Below are 13,038 nucleotides of genomic sequence, written 5' to 3' on the forward strand. Positions count from 1 at the left end.
TTTTTACACAGTAAAATCCTCAGAGTTGGTATGCATGCACAGGCCAAACAGGCAAGCAGCCACATAAGAGAGTAATGGCTCTAATGAGATCTGATGTGCTATTTGAAGTATTACTATAATGTAGCCCCATGCCAACAGGGCTTAAGATAAAGTGTTTATTAATTCATGGAAGGCTATTAGTAAACCAGTAGGTGTTATCATTCTCCAAAGCGTCACAGTGTCTGTGTTCATGCATCGATCTGTACATAAGGTGTAAAAAAGCTATGTGAGATACAGGAAGGGAGGGGACAAGTTGGTGATATCACCAAGTTATTTACTAATTGTGATTGTGGCGACCATTTACCCTATTGTTTTTTCACTAGGGTTCATGCCATTTACTCTGATCTTGCACTTCGCTCTTGATAAGAGCATCTTCCTAATGGCTAAATCGTCATTTGTAAATTGCAGTGGTATTGTGAGTGCACACCTGAGTGGCATGATGCATGCTAATAAGTCAGGGTTTGGTGCATTTGACTTCATGTACTGTACATGTACATTATTATCATTATTGTTATTTTATATCATATTGTTTAGACTGATGCTAGGTTCTTGGTTTACCTATAATCCTACATTAGAGGCACTACACTGTCTCTCTGCACTTGATGTAAGTGTTTACCTTACTGTAAGTCACTCTGGATAAAGAGCATCTGCTAAATGCCTGAATGTAAATTATATGTTGATCACATTACAGCTACTGTTTGTGTGGATGCAATGTGTCTTTTTTCACTCCCTAAATGTGTGTGTCTTGTAGCCTCACTCTACCTCTGCTCTTCGCTCTCAGTACAGGAGAATGCATGTGTTTTTCTTCGCACTCCTAAATGTCAGGGTGTTCAGGCCTCATTCTACCTTTTGCTTTTCGCAAACACATATGAAACTATCAATGGGAAAAAGGTGAAGGGTTGGGCCCTTGGTTCACCAGGGGGCCCACAGCTGTTGCCTTGTCTCGAGTGTTCTGATGCACACTCTTGCCTTTTAGAAAACTCACCCAGGCACAGAGGGCCTCCAGTGACCAATCACACTGAGGGATGTGAGGGCTGACCAGCCAATAGCGACAGAGTTCTCAGTATAAAACCTACAGTCAGTCACTGAGAAGCGTTGGGCAACTCCTACACTTGGTGAACAGGCTCTGATCCCGGGATCTGTTTATTCTCTTTTCTCCTGAGCAGGTAAAACAAAAAACAATTATTTCACCTCTACCCATAACTCAATGGGAATGAGCACGGGTGATTGTTGATTTTTATTTTTTACTGTAGAAATATGGAAAAACCCGAACTTTGAAAAGGAAAGCGCAGAAAGGGATGGAGAATTTCTTTCTTCTGTCAAATGTATTCCTCCATTGGTGTTTTCTACACTGGAGCGTTGAAATGGTTTTTTTTTTGTTTGCTGTTTTTTTCACTTGAGGACTTCTCTGCAGTTTTGCACCTTTTCTTCCTGATATGGGAACTACTCAAATCAACTTTTCTTTTTCTAACAGCCTAATACTGTGTTCACACTGGCAGATACAAAAGATACAAAGCTACACAGCATATCTGTCACTTTGTAGCTTTGTATCTGAAGCTGAAGCCTGCTCAACTTATTTGTAGCTTTGCAGCTGTTGTAGCTTTTGTAGCAGCTACAAATGTCAGATGTATTTTTGTATCTTCATGTCGCTGGCTTCCATTGAAAATGAATGGTAGACTTACGGCCCTATTCTGGGCGCCGTCTTACCCATTATCCCTAAACTTCTTTGCCATTTTTTACTATTTTGAAAAACATTTTCAAGTAGTTCAAATAGCCAATCTACATCGACACATTGTGAGCTTGTAGATTTGCTATTTCAACTATTTGAAAATGTTTTTCAAAATAGTAAAAAATGGCAAAGAAGTTTAGGGATAATGGGTAAGACGGCGCCCAGAATAGGGCCGTTAGTTAGACTATCTTTGCAGCTGCCAGTGTGAACACAGCATTAGACTTAAGAGTAACAAAATGCATGGTGTCCTTTGATTTGTTGGGACGTCTTGTCTGTCTGTTAAATTATGTCAGCACGGTGTCACAAAGGCAGTTGTGAACGCCTATCAGTTGTTGCTGACGGCAGCAGGTCAGGTTGGAGTGGCCCTTGGCATACTTAGGAGCGCTTGATTTAGTCTTGGAACTCATGGCACCATCGGAGACGCATGCACACACTGACCTTTTGGTGTGGCAGCGAGAGTCATGACAGTAAAGAGGGTGGGAGGGAGGGAGGGAGGGAGACAGCGAGAGAGAGAGAAATGGGAGGCGAGTCAGGCAGAGAGACATGTAAATTGATACAATTGGTATGCCTAGCATTTGTTGCGTTTATCGCCCTGTTCATAATGTGCACCTGTGTAATCTGACTGCTTCAGCATTTGCAGCTCTGTGCACTGACATTCAGCAGTACCAGAGAACTGATTTCCTTCTAGAATGCACTCTAGCTGATTTCTAGAGCAAAAGAGGTGATTCCTATCGGTATGGGGGAACACAGAATATCCCACAGCTATTGTATAATCTGTGGAATCAGATTATACGATAGCTATCAAGCATCTCTAGTAGAAACGGAAGAGAGTAGACCTGGCTGTTGAGGTAATCTTACCTCAAGAAATGAGTGCAGAGAGAAAAAAAATGGTGCTTCGGTTTGTCTGCTCAAGCCTGTAGCACACATGGTGGGAGGAACACCGTGATGTGGACACATGGAAAGCCAAGCTATAAATATCAGGACAGGTGGTCAGACAGGCGAGCAATGGAGACCACACGGCTGTCAGCAAGCCAGAGAGACAGGTCCGCAGAGGGGAGACACTGAGAGACTGCTCAACGGACAGCTGTTGCGTTGGTGAACTTTGAGGGAGGGGAGGGAGAGACAGAGAGAGAGAGAGAGAGGGGGAGGACAGAGTGAGCTTGAGAAGTGATGAGGGGTGGTGTGATAAGGTGTCTGGTTTTCACCAGGAGGCTCATAGACAAGGCACTTGGGGCTGTTGGAGAAACATTTGACATGAAATATGGTATTTACTGGATCTGGTCCCAGCTATTACTACTTATAACAACTTAGAAACACCTCTTATGTTCCTCTCTTATACTGTGGCTAGATAAGATTTCTGAATGTTTATTACACTTGGCAATTATAGTGATTCTGACAATTCCTCCCTCTCCTTCAGGTGGAGTGAAAAGCGCAACCATGGCGAAGAATTGTCACAACGACTACAAGATGAAGTTGGGCTCCGACGAGGAGTACCCAGATCTGTCCCTGCACAACAACCACATGGCCAAGGTATGGATCCACACCGTGCCCTTTAGCTATAGGCATCAGTTGTATCAGACAGCCACAAAGGATCAGTACCATAATTCCACAATGAATTGCACCTTTTAGCAAGGCATTAGCTCTTTCTGTACAATAACCCGCATTATGCGTTATGGCAAGGCATTATTACCCTTCCCCAGCACAGGAACTACATACTGTAGACATGGTAAAAATAAACCACTCGTAAAACTATTTTTCCAATCCTAGAATGCATGACACTACATTCTACTTCACAAGAGGATGTTGTTGCTAGTTGTCACTATGAAATAAAATGTAAATCCTTGTACTCCACATAGCTCTTAGCTCTTCTATTACTGGACAATGTGTCTGATCCATGTAATAGAGCCTGTTACAAAGATGAGCTAAGAAATGTAGCATTTTTGTTGCATTCATCATAAACCACTCAGGATCAGAGTGCTGTGTCATTACTGATAAGGTGTTCTATGTGATATGTGGTCCAGGTGCTGACCAAGGAGCTGTACGGCAAGCTGAGGGGCAAGTCTACCCCCAGCGGCTTCACCCTGGACGACGTCACCCAGACCGGTGTTGACAACCCCGGTGAGACACAAAGTGTACAGTAGTGTCACATATTACAGGACGGAAAGAAATATAAAATAAAGAGAACCCACCCCCCATCTGATGCTAACAGGTTTTTTTAAATATATTTTGTCCCCTCCAGGCCACCCCTTCATCATGACCGTTGGCTGTGTTGCTGGTGATGAGGAGTCCTACGAGGTCTTCAAGGATCTGTTCGACCCCATCATCTCAGACCGTCACGGTGGATACAAGCCCACCGACAAGCACACCACCGACCTCAACTTCGAGAACCTGAAGGTACGGAGGAGGCGGAATCAGATCCACACAACTCAATAAGCCGTATGGAGGCTTCATGGAGGTTTAAGCAGTAGTTGTAAGTGAATGAAGACACAACCTAATGTTCTCTCGCCCTTCACCACCAGGGTGGAGATGACCTGGACCCCGCCTACGTGCTGTCCAGCCGTGTGCGTACCGGACGCAGCATCAAGGGATACACCCTGCCCCCCCACAACAGCCGTGGCGAGCGTAGAGCTGTTGAGAGGCTGTCCATTGAGGGTGAGTACGAAACGACGACACTCCGTAAACAACACCTTAATCTATGAATTACGTCATCATGCTAACCATAGAGTTGTAAAATAACTCAACACAGTTACTGTTCTTACTCTAAATATGTTTAGTTTATTTTCGGGTGACACATTTGAAAGATGCCATCTGCATTTAGCAGTTTGACAAAAGTAACAGGTCTTGAGTAAATGGTCTCTGACTAATTCTTTTTTGTTTGTTTATTTCTTGTTTGGCTTCTCAGCCCTGGCTTCTCTGGAGGGTGAGTTCAAGGGAAAGTACTACCCCCTGAACGGTATGACCGACGCCGAGCAGGACCAGCTCATCAATGACCACTTCCTGTTTGACAAGCCTGTGTCTCCCCTGCTGACCTGCGCTGGAATGGCCCGTGACTGGCCCGACGGCAGAGGCATCTGGTGAGACAATCACATATTTTCATATTTTTTTATTTTAAATATTTTAAATGTCCTGCACATTGTTAATGTCCTGTAATTTTGCAACTGAAACTGAAGTAGAAACTCTCTCCCTGGATCAGGCACAACGACGAGAAGTCCTTCCTTGTCTGGGTGAACGAGGAGGATCACCTGCGCGTCATCGCTATGGAGAAGGGTGGCAACATGAAGGAGGTGTTCAGACGCTTCTGCACTGGCCTGCTGAAGGTATGTACATGTGCACAGTACCAATGTATTATTAGTTTTGCATTTTTAGTTTAGTTTTTGAATAGGTTTGTTTTAGTTTCTATTAGTTTTAGTGTGAGTTTTAGTTTTTTTTAATTTAATTGTAATCTGAACTAGTTGGGGGCAAGATTGAACAAGGTCAGACAAATATAAAATTTTTATTGCATTGCGAGGCATTGTAGATCTGCTATTTTTGCTGACGATTTTTGACAAAAACTAAAACTAAGGACATTGTATCTATGATTTTAAACCGTTTCAGATAGTTATCGTTATTTTGTAAAGCCTTTTTTTTTACTATATATTTTTTATTTAAATTTAGTTTTGTTAACTATAACCACCTTGCACAGTAGCCACACACACACACACACACACACTTTGGCAATTTTTTACTGTCTTTGATTTTAACCACAAAAACGTAATGTTCCTCATCCTGTTCTCTTGCCAGATTGAGGAGATCTTCAAGAAGCACAACCACGGCTTCATGTGGAACGAGCATCTGGGATACGTGCTCACCTGCCCCTCCAACCTGGGAACCGGCCTGCGTGGTGGTGTCCATGTCAAGCTGCCCAAGCTCAGCGTACACGCCAAGTTCGAGGAGATCCTCAAAAGGCTGCGTCTGCAGAAGCGCGGCACAGGTACGGGAAACAACAAAACCATGTTTTCTTTCGTTTTTTTTATCTGTTGGCTACTGTGCAAAATCACAGGCAGTGATGGAAGAAGCACTAATTTTTTTTTTACTTAAGTAAAAGCATCAATACCCTATTGTGGATGTAGTCTGTTACAAGTACAAGTACGGTATAAAGTAAAAGTAAAAGCACATAGCAATAATCAAAATCAACAAAATAGCCTTTTGAGGTATTTTTACTTTACTGGAGTAGTACTTCCAATTTTCAATAATTTTACTTCTACTCTACTACATCGCAAATTGCACTTAAGTACAGTACTTCAGTAAATATACTTACTGTAGTTACTTTCCACCACTGATCACAAGACAAAGAACGGCCTGTTATAGAGTGTAGAAAAGTATGGAACCAACCCATGTCACTGAAACATACACTCTATCCACCGTAATGACAACTTATGAGTGGTTCAACGACATACCACCACTGTTCTTGACGGCAAACTTCTGCTCACTCTCTCTCTCCCCCTCTCTCCCTCTAGGCGGTGTGGACACTGCCTCCGTGGGTGGTGTGTTCGACATCTCCAACGCTGATCGTCTGGGCTCCTCCGAGGTGGCACAGGTCCAGATGGTGGTTGATGGCGTCAAGCTCATGGTTGAGATGGAGAAGAAGCTGGAGAAGGGAGAGGCCATCGACGGCATGATCCCCGCCCAGAAGTAAAGCGGACAGACGGGACAGACTTCTACTCTGTGTTGACTGAATCACTGTCGCATATTCTGTGCTTTTTTATATATATTATAAAGGATCTAGCCTCGTTGTAAAGTTATTTTACCGGTATCTACCGACTGGCTACTACTTCGTCAAAACAGACACTCCACTTTTATCTCTGCTTCTTCCTTTCTTCTTCCTGACTTTTTACTTTCATGACTCTTAACCTAAAAGCTTATCTTTTCCTTTCCTATTTTATCTTTCCTCCTTTATCATTTCCTCCCACTCTATTCACCTGTGTAACATCCTGGGATCAACCTTATGCATAGTCTGGTCATGGCTATGTGTATGCACCTAAATGAACAACTGTTTTGGTTGTACAAATGAAATTGAACAATTAAAACATGCCCCATGAAACTCATTTACAGACTTTTCTTCTTTTGACTTGTTGGGGCCATACATGGCCACAGCCATATGCATACATAAACATAAACTACGGTATCAAAACATATCTACAGCCACAATATATCTACAGCCACGAAAAAACCCAGGTAAAAGAAAAATTGAAAGAATTTGAAAGTCTTTATTTTTGCTTCACACAATATATCCTCGGAGACATGCAGGATTGCAGGTCGTCATTTCTGTAGTTTCAGCCCACAAGTATGTTTCACTGATAATAGCAACTGCTTCAAAAACACTAACTCTCTAGTCTTTAAGCATGGCCCTAACAGTATCTATTGGAACAGTTCAGAAAGTTAGGCCCAGGTGAGACAAAATGTTCGCAAAATATTAGCCCTAAGTCACAGCTTTCACATTTTAAGACATTGGTGGCCAACTGTTGCGACTGAAATCTCCCATGAGGCAAACTAAAATCATTGTAGTTTTTACTGCTGTATATCGTACAAGTCTGCTAACACGTGTCGTATTTCCATTCCAAATTCAATGTTTTCTTAGAGATTGCATACTTAAAAAAGTAGAATTGTTTCACCTTCGAGTTGTGAAAATACCAGTTGATGGTATGCAACAAAATTAGGAGTTTGGAGTACATACAAGTAATTCTTGGTGCACGACAGTATGTGGATGTGGTTTTTCTGTCTAGTAGCCATGTCCTATAACTGAGCAGCGGAGGGCCTCGGTCAATTATAGAAAGTTCTCCAAAGACTGTATTTTGGCCAGGTCATTCAAAGTCACATTCTTAACATAACGCTGTGTCTTAGAGCAGTTCGATATAGCTCCCTCTCACCCTGGGAACATACTTCAAATGGCTTGACATTATTCACTGGCATGATTGGTTAACAGTCATATACCATTCAGCACTAGTGGAATCTGATTGGTCAACAGTCATATTCTCTGCAGAACTAAAGCCCGAGTAGAAATCATCTGGGTGGGGTGGTGGCTACAGTGTTTTTATACAGCCTGATTGACGCTTCCTTTAATCAAACATTTTGTACAACACTGCAAAGAATAAATCAGGCTTGAGGCTGACTAATGTCTGAGTGTTGCAAAGCGAAGGTTTAAAACATAGGGCAAATGTTATGGAACTCAATAATTAAAGATCTTTGAGTGTGTGACATGATCATTTGGTTTAGATAGTTGACCAGAAAATACATATATGTAACAATCAATGCAACCTAAGGGTCAGTGAATAACAAACAAGTGCTCGGAAATGGGTTTGACTGCTGCAACTGAAAGTTCAATATCAAATTAATCAAGTTTGATTCTTGGCCCCATCAATTTATTGGGAAACTAAAAGAAACAGCGGGCATCCTGGCAATTTTGATGGCAAGATGCCATTGGTGTAAGTCAGACTTAACTGAACTTTAGCTTACCGTTTGATACAAAAAACAACTGTTATGTTACCATATCGGCAAAGACAATGTTCTTTCGAAAACGGATTTGAACTGTAGTGTTACAAAAAAAAAAGTTTGGAAGGGATCTTCTTGACAAGACAAAACACCTTTATTTGGCTGCAAGAACAATTAAAATAGACAGCATGTTTCATGCCACTATAGCCTTCAAACCTACAGGTAGAGAACTGGTATGTACGGTGTTGTATACAATTACAGCATATCTACTGTGAACTGAAGCCAAATGCCTTCCAACTTGTATTTCCCAAGAATAGTAACCAAGGTTTTTATTTGTATTTTTTACTCTGTCTTAGTATGATGGCCTTGTAACGTCAGACATTCAACTCTGGTGTATGCTCTGCTGTCCAAAGACAGGATCCTAAAAAAAAACACACAGTACCTCATTATGGTCCATTTCCATCAAGTCAAATAGTGGTTCTATAAGGAGACTAGTGGAGTTCACATGAACAAGCCATCCGACCAGTAATCAAACACTATGTTTACATAGGAACAGCAACATTAGAAACCCGTCAGTGGCACTGATGTGATCTTCTCAGATCAGGCTGTCTAAACACGCAGGAAACATCACATGGTTTCTCTACCCTGTTTAGCAAGGCACCCAGTTGCAGATGGGCATTGAATGAAAACATTACATCGGTGTAAAAAAAATAAAAAATAAAAAAAGAATATAGACGTGCCTATCAATTCCGATTTGCGTGCCTAACAACACTGATCTGCGCAGATGTCTTTGCAGTTTGACCATAAGTGTCCTGAATTTGGCATTGTATGCCCACGGCTTGCTGGCCGGCCGGCACAGTGACAAAAAAAATAAATAAAAAAGAGATAAGAACAAAATCGAGAATGCCAATCTGTTCTTCAGACATCCAGGTGGCAAAGAGGTAAAGTACCTGTTAACCACAGACTGGGGTTCAATTCTTCCACGGTGCCTCCGGCTTGGCCGGGCGGGTGGAACGCCAGCAGGACTGCATTCTCTGTCGCTGCACTAGTGACTCCTACAGGGTGGTCAGAGCGCCTGTTCAGCACAAGAGTGGAACTGGGAGGGATATCGTGTTCCTCCGTCCGCACGCGTTAAACGTGATCGCGGGGAAACTCGGGTGAAAAGAATCAGGCGTTGACTCCATTATCGGAGGAGACACAAGGTCGTCTACTCCCTTCCCAGACCAGAAATAGTAGGAGTTGGCGGTGACAGGGATATACAAACATGGTGGGAATTGGGAACCACTAAATTAGGGAAAAATAAAAAATGACTTTATAAATCGTTTCCTGGTACGCTCCATAGTAAGACATAAAACACTTCCCATAAAAAAGGTGCATCCCTCTTTGTAGCACTGTTAACCCCATTCTACAGATCTAATGATCATGCCTGAATCAAATAGTCAAATGCTTAAGCCTGATTTATACTTAGTTGCTTGCCAGTGTCACGCACCGAAAATAGCAGATCTACAAGCTCACAACACGTCACAGCCAAGGCGCAAGGAATTATAAATCAAGCCTTAGAGTTTGGTTTAAACTACTTGAGTACCAAGGTGGTGGGGTTTACACCGTCAAGACAGTTAACATAAATCAAGTATCACTTAATAGTATATTTAATAGTCTTTTAAAATGCTGTGATTATTGTTTTACTCTTTCTGTCACTCTGTTGTTCCATGTTTTGAACCCCACTCCTCTACTCTGCTACATAAGTAGGATAAAATAAACCCTAAAACAAAATACTGTTTGGTTCAGTGTCTGCATGCACACAAGATGTAAAACATAAACCTGCTGTGCCAGATCTGTGAAAGATCAAATATCTCAAAGAAGAATACAATAATCTCTACTTGTGAGGCCTCTGGGCTTTTAAGGGTCAATAACATTATCAATGATTACTGTATTCCAGAGGAAGAGAATAAGGTAACGTGACATTGGACGGGAGAGCACAGGATCAGAGAGCAAAACATTCTAACCTCAACACATGGCTCAGAGTAGCAGTACTCCTCACAATCATCTCAGCTCAGGACTCAGACATTAGGCAGCTTTGATAGTCGGTGACCAACGCAGAAGCCAGGTCGGTACAACCGACAGATTTCAGTTAGTATGGTGGCCAAACACAAGTCAAACTTATACCAGAAATGGCATGAACGTGCAAGTACGGTAACTGTCCAACTTAACAAGAGAAATGGGCATTGTCAGCTGATGGGCAAAACTGTAGCACTCCGTCTACAGCTTCTTTCAGTCCGTCAAGTTTCTGCATTTCTGCATGTCTCCCCCCTGGAGCCTGGAGGTCAGACTGCGGCCTCACTTCTTAAATATTTGTGGCAAAATCTGTTTGACGCAAACCAAAGGAAATTGAAATGGGGGTCAATCAACCGCCCATTTTAAAAGCATACAAGAAAGAAAAAATAAAATAAAACCTATTAGGAAAAAAAAAAATCAAAAATCAAAAATCAAAATCTGAAATAATTAAATAGCAGCTCTTTAAAAAGGAATGATGACAAATATGATACAATAGGAATAACCATGTTGACACAACAAGTTATCAGTCTTCATCGTCACCAGCATCTCCATAATCATCATCATCATCAAATATGAAATCATTAAAAAATAACAGTTTGACTGGTTCTGGTTCACAGATTATGGAGGAGGTGGCGTACTCTAAGCAGGGGTTCAAAGGTCACTAACAGTTCATCCATAAGTGTGTGCCGCGGTGGCAGTCTATGCATGTCTGGCTGTGCATCCATCTGTCTGTGTGTGTGTCCATCAATGGTGGCATCAACAGCTAACGAACGGTCTTTAATGGAGGCGAGGCGTAGCCAGCTAAGTCACAGAAGGGGTGAGGAAGGGGGGGGGGGTGAGGAAGGAGAAGTGATGGTTTCTCCTCTCGTGATCCCAACATCCTTATCCTTCCTCACTCCCATCGTCCTCATTCCCCCGTTTCCCGAATCATCGATCCAACTCCCCTCCGCAGAGCATGGCTCGGCCTCGCCCCCCACCCCCAACCTCAGAGCTCCAGCTCCTTGGATACTTTGGTGGCGATGTCTCTGAAGGCCAGCGGAGCCCCCCACAGGCGCTTGAATCGCACGCCGCTGCTCTGGCCCGGCGGCCCACTGGGCAGCTGGCAGACCTCGGCCTCGAAGGCCACGCGGGCGCCGGCCGCACCGTGGGTGCAGGACAGGAGGAAGGGCCCCGCCAGGTGGACCTGGCATCCGCAGCCCTGGGCCGCCTCGCGCAGTGCCAGCACCACCTCGGCAGGGTCCCGTTGGCTCCGTACCCTCACATCCCAGCCGCATCTGGGGGTCCGGGGCTCGGCCGTTTTCTGATGCCCAGATAGATGGCGACTGGAGAAGTCGGGAAAGGGGTGTATGGAGAGGAAGAGAGTGGGGAGAATTGTGGGGAAGACGAAAAGAAAGGGGAAGAGGAGAAAAGAGGAGGTGTAAAGATGAGGGATTGAAGGGTTTGAGAGTCATGGCGAGAGAGTGTGTGGGGAATGAGAGTTTGTGGTTTGTATAGATGGATAAATGAGTGAAGTAGATCACATTAGGGAGAGGGGAGAAGAAGAAAACAAGTTAATATAATATATTAGTGTTTGATTATTTTATTTACTAGTAACTTGTTATTTGGTATTTTCAAATGTGTGAATGCACTGTATGTATCAATGTGGGATACAATCCAGCATAATTGAGAATTTGAGAGAATAAGGTCAATAAATATATGAAGTCAGGGATTCATCACTGTGATATTGAAATAAAGTCATGTCAGTTCATATTTTACCAGTTTTCTATGAATAAAAGAGTTATGCAAAGTGTCAGCTTTAGTGTTCAACTGTAGGTAAGGCTACTCATTACTCAATCAGCTATATTACAGTTTGGGGGATTTTTTACTTATGTTCACACAAAATATATTTTCACTATCAGCATACACAAGATTAACTTTGTCAACTCACCTTTCTATTCTATACGTGAACAACCCATGAGGAGTAGTGCACAAATGAAGGTGAACAGGGGCAAACATATATCAAGGGATGAAGTTGTGATTAAACACAAGTTAATTTCTGGACACATTGAACTCACAGGCATCATCTACCACAAGGCACCATGTCTACACAGTCAAATGTATGGGTCCATTTTTACTGTCTACTAACTACACTGTAGATTCTACAGTATAACCACATCACACTCATTAACTAAGCTTAGCATGGTGGTGCTAGTCCATGCCGCTGTTTTTACCTGTTGGTTTTAACCTGAGACTGAGGTGAAGCTATAGCCTGGGTTACAGCCGTGGCTGGGCGGAGGGCAGACACAGCAAAATCCTGAGAATTAACTTAACAAATGGAACCAAATGGACCCATATTGTTGATGCCTCATCCATACAGGTTGATGCCTTCATATGCAGTGAAAATATTACCTCGTTCTGAATAAGAATTGTGTTGCTTTATCACCATGTGATATTTGAGTTCTTAGTGGATGGATGTATTCATGACACAACCAATAGTTCGGAAAATATAAATATTTTTGGGCGAATTAATCACACAAAAGAAGCCCTCTGGTGTATAAGGTCAACACATTCTCACTCCCAAGACGGCAAACGGGTGACGGCTTGGACCAAACGGCAAACGTCTGACGTCTCTGGGATACCCGAGACGGCACATATTGACTAGGGGGTATATGAGTTATGATTCTGATTCATAACTCGAACAGCGTTGAGTCGGCTGAAGCGGACTTCGCAACATTTGGCACTGCGACTCGCTCGCCAGTGCCTCTTGT

General features: G+C 42.8%; 2 protein-coding genes across 4 annotated transcripts in view; one reads left to right on the forward strand and one right to left on the reverse strand.

The window, feature by feature from the left end:
• The first annotated feature begins 1,129 nt into the window (after nucleotides 1–1,129).
• ckmb (creatine kinase, muscle b) lies at nucleotides 1,130–6,852 on the forward strand. Its single transcript, XM_080427851.1, has 9 exons — nucleotides 1,130–1,205; nucleotides 3,186–3,298; nucleotides 3,790–3,886; nucleotides 4,008–4,162; nucleotides 4,288–4,420; nucleotides 4,671–4,842; nucleotides 4,962–5,085; nucleotides 5,549–5,738; nucleotides 6,265–6,852. The coding sequence occupies exons 2-9, from the start codon at nucleotides 3,206–3,208 to the stop codon at nucleotides 6,441–6,443; spliced, it is 1,143 nt and encodes a 380-aa protein (XP_080283977.1). The 5' UTR covers nucleotides 1,130–1,205; nucleotides 3,186–3,205; the 3' UTR covers nucleotides 6,444–6,852.
• Nucleotides 6,853–6,994: 142 nt separating this feature from the next.
• Nucleotides 6,995–13,038, reverse strand: part of mark4b (MAP/microtubule affinity-regulating kinase 4b) — a 66,443-nt gene continuing 60,399 nt past the window's right edge. For 2 of the 3 annotated variants that reach the window (XM_080429008.1, XM_080429007.1), the window contains exon 17: nucleotides 6,995–11,613. In XM_080429008.1, the coding sequence (XP_080285134.1) occupies nucleotides 11,277–11,613 (337 nt within the window). In that variant the 3' untranslated portion in view covers nucleotides 6,995–11,276. The remainder of the gene's footprint in view (nucleotides 11,614–13,038) is intronic. The other variant, XM_080429009.1, reaches the window with a different exon arrangement.

The sequence above is a fragment of the Gymnoscopelus braueri genome (genome assembly GCF_963280865.1).
Source record: "Gymnoscopelus braueri genome assembly, chromosome: 5".
Taxonomy (NCBI): domain Eukaryota; kingdom Metazoa; phylum Chordata; class Actinopteri; order Myctophiformes; family Myctophidae; genus Gymnoscopelus; species Gymnoscopelus braueri.

Excerpts from the sequence above, each read along its gene's own strand:
- ckmb (XM_080427851.1), top strand. The coding sequence starts at position 3,206 with ATGGCGAAGAATTGTCACAACGACTACAAGATGAAGTTGGGCTCCGAC. Across the intron at positions 4,421-4,670 it reads TGAGAGGCTGTCCATTGAGG|CCCTGGCTTCTCTGGAGGGT; the intron begins GTGAGTACGAAA and ends TTGGCTTCTCAG. Across the intron at positions 5,739-6,264 it reads TCTGCAGAAGCGCGGCACAG|GCGGTGTGGACACTGCCTCC; the intron begins GTACGGGAAACA and ends CTCTCCCTCTAG.